The sequence below is a fragment of the Frankliniella occidentalis genome, unplaced genomic scaffold, assembly GCF_000697945.3.
Source record: "Frankliniella occidentalis isolate FOCC.00 unplaced genomic scaffold, Focc_3.1 Scaffold4843, whole genome shotgun sequence".
NCBI classification, from domain to species: domain Eukaryota; kingdom Metazoa; phylum Arthropoda; class Insecta; order Thysanoptera; family Thripidae; genus Frankliniella; species Frankliniella occidentalis.
Genome location: NW_026271887.1, coordinates 1 through 1,392, shown reverse-complemented (window position 1 = coordinate 1,392; position 1,392 = coordinate 1). Strand labels below are relative to the sequence as shown.

At 51.5% G+C, this 1,392-nt stretch overlaps 1 protein-coding gene across 1 annotated transcript; it reads left to right on the top strand.

The window, feature by feature from the left end:
- The first annotated feature begins 156 nt into the window (after positions 1-156).
- Positions 157-1,336, top strand: LOC127752179 (transmembrane protein 181-like). Its single transcript, XM_052276886.1, has 3 exons — positions 157-466; positions 788-1,038; positions 1,121-1,336. Exons 1-3 carry the CDS (start codon positions 202-204, stop codon positions 1,319-1,321), a joined length of 717 nt encoding a protein of 238 aa, XP_052132846.1. The 5' UTR covers positions 157-201; the 3' UTR covers positions 1,322-1,336.
- The last annotated feature ends 56 nt before the right edge of the window (positions 1,337-1,392 follow it).

Sequence of the window (1,392 nt, the reverse complement as noted above, 5' to 3'; positions counted from 1 at the left end):
AAATCACAAAAAAAATCGGAAAAATCACAAAAATTCAAGAAAAAAAACAAACGAAAAATTGGTGTACGCTACAATTTATAGTGAAGGACCCCTCGATAGCAGAGCACGGCAACGTTCCACGTCACCTATTAACACGTCACCGTCACGTCACCGTCACGTCACCGTCACGTCACCGTTGTCGTGCTCCGCAGGTCGGTGCAGATGCGCCTGTACTCGATGCACAAGCGCGAGTTCCTGCTGGTGATCGTCACGTTCCTGGCGTGCTGCGGGCTGAGCGTGCTCATCGGGCTGGCGGGCCCCTCCATCACGGCGCAGAGCGAGGTGCGCGCCACGTCGCTGCGCCCGGCGCTGTCGCCCGACCAGCTGGCCACGGGCAAGGCGCCCTTCATCCTGCGCACGCCCGCGCTCTCCGCCTACCACCAGCAGCTCTGGCTCATCGCCAAGGTGCAGACCGACAACGTGGACGGTACGCACCACTTCAAAATGATTAGCTTATGTAGCCAAACCAATAGCTAAATGAAGCATGACTAGTTGTTTAGCTATGTGGCTAAAATTGAGCTAAGTAGCTAAGATTTGGCTAAGCAGCTAAAATTTGTCTAAGTAGCTAAACGTTAGCTAGGTAGCTAACAGTGAACTAATATGCCAAGGTAGCTAAGTAGCTACAGACAGCTAATTTTGAAGCTATACTCATGTTATTTTTTTTTTGCTGTATAGCACGGTGTACACCGTGCTGTATAGCTACATCTTTGTGGAGCTACCTATCTAAATAATTTTTAACCGATTCCAGACGAGCTGTACGACAAGGCGGTGCACATCGCCGTAACGGTGTACGGCATCAACGAGAACCACCGGCCGACGCTCATGCTCAAGGGCGACGCCAAGCACAACCGGACGCGGCACCTGCACTGCCAGTGGCAGGACTGCGACGAGGTGGTGGTCATGCACCTGGGCTTCCTAGCCTTCACGCACTACCTGCTCGAGATCCACTTCTACGGCCTGGAGAGCCACACCTACAACGTCAAGGAGATCACCTTCTACGTGAGTACAGATCGGTCCGCGAGTTGTTATGGACTTGGCAGGATGGTGATTTTTCAACCGTTGTCGTCTCTTTGTCGAGCAGTTCCGCACGTACAACCCGGACTTCACTCAGATCGAGATTTGGTTCCGCCTCGTGTTCCTGGTCATGACCTTCATCGCCATGGTGAGTCGTGGGGGCGCACTGCCGCAGCACTACACGCGGGGGAAAAGGGGTATCTGTCTAGCTAAACCAATAGCTAAAAGAGGGATAACTAATTGTCTACCTTTGAGGCTACAAATTTAGCTTTTCAGCTAAACAAGGCTACCGTGTTGCATGATAGCTAACTTTTTTGCTACATGGCTAAAAATAATTAG

Coding starts and splice junctions, on each gene's coding strand:
- LOC127752179 (XM_052276886.1), top strand. CDS start 202: ATGCGCCTGTACTCGATGCACAAGCGCGAGTTCCTGCTGGTGATCGTC. Junction 467..787: donor GCAGACCGACAACGTGGACG/GTACGCACCACT, acceptor AACCGATTCCAG/ACGAGCTGTACGACAAGGCG. Junction 1,039..1,120: donor TCAAGGAGATCACCTTCTAC/GTGAGTACAGAT, acceptor TTTGTCGAGCAG/TTCCGCACGTACAACCCGGA.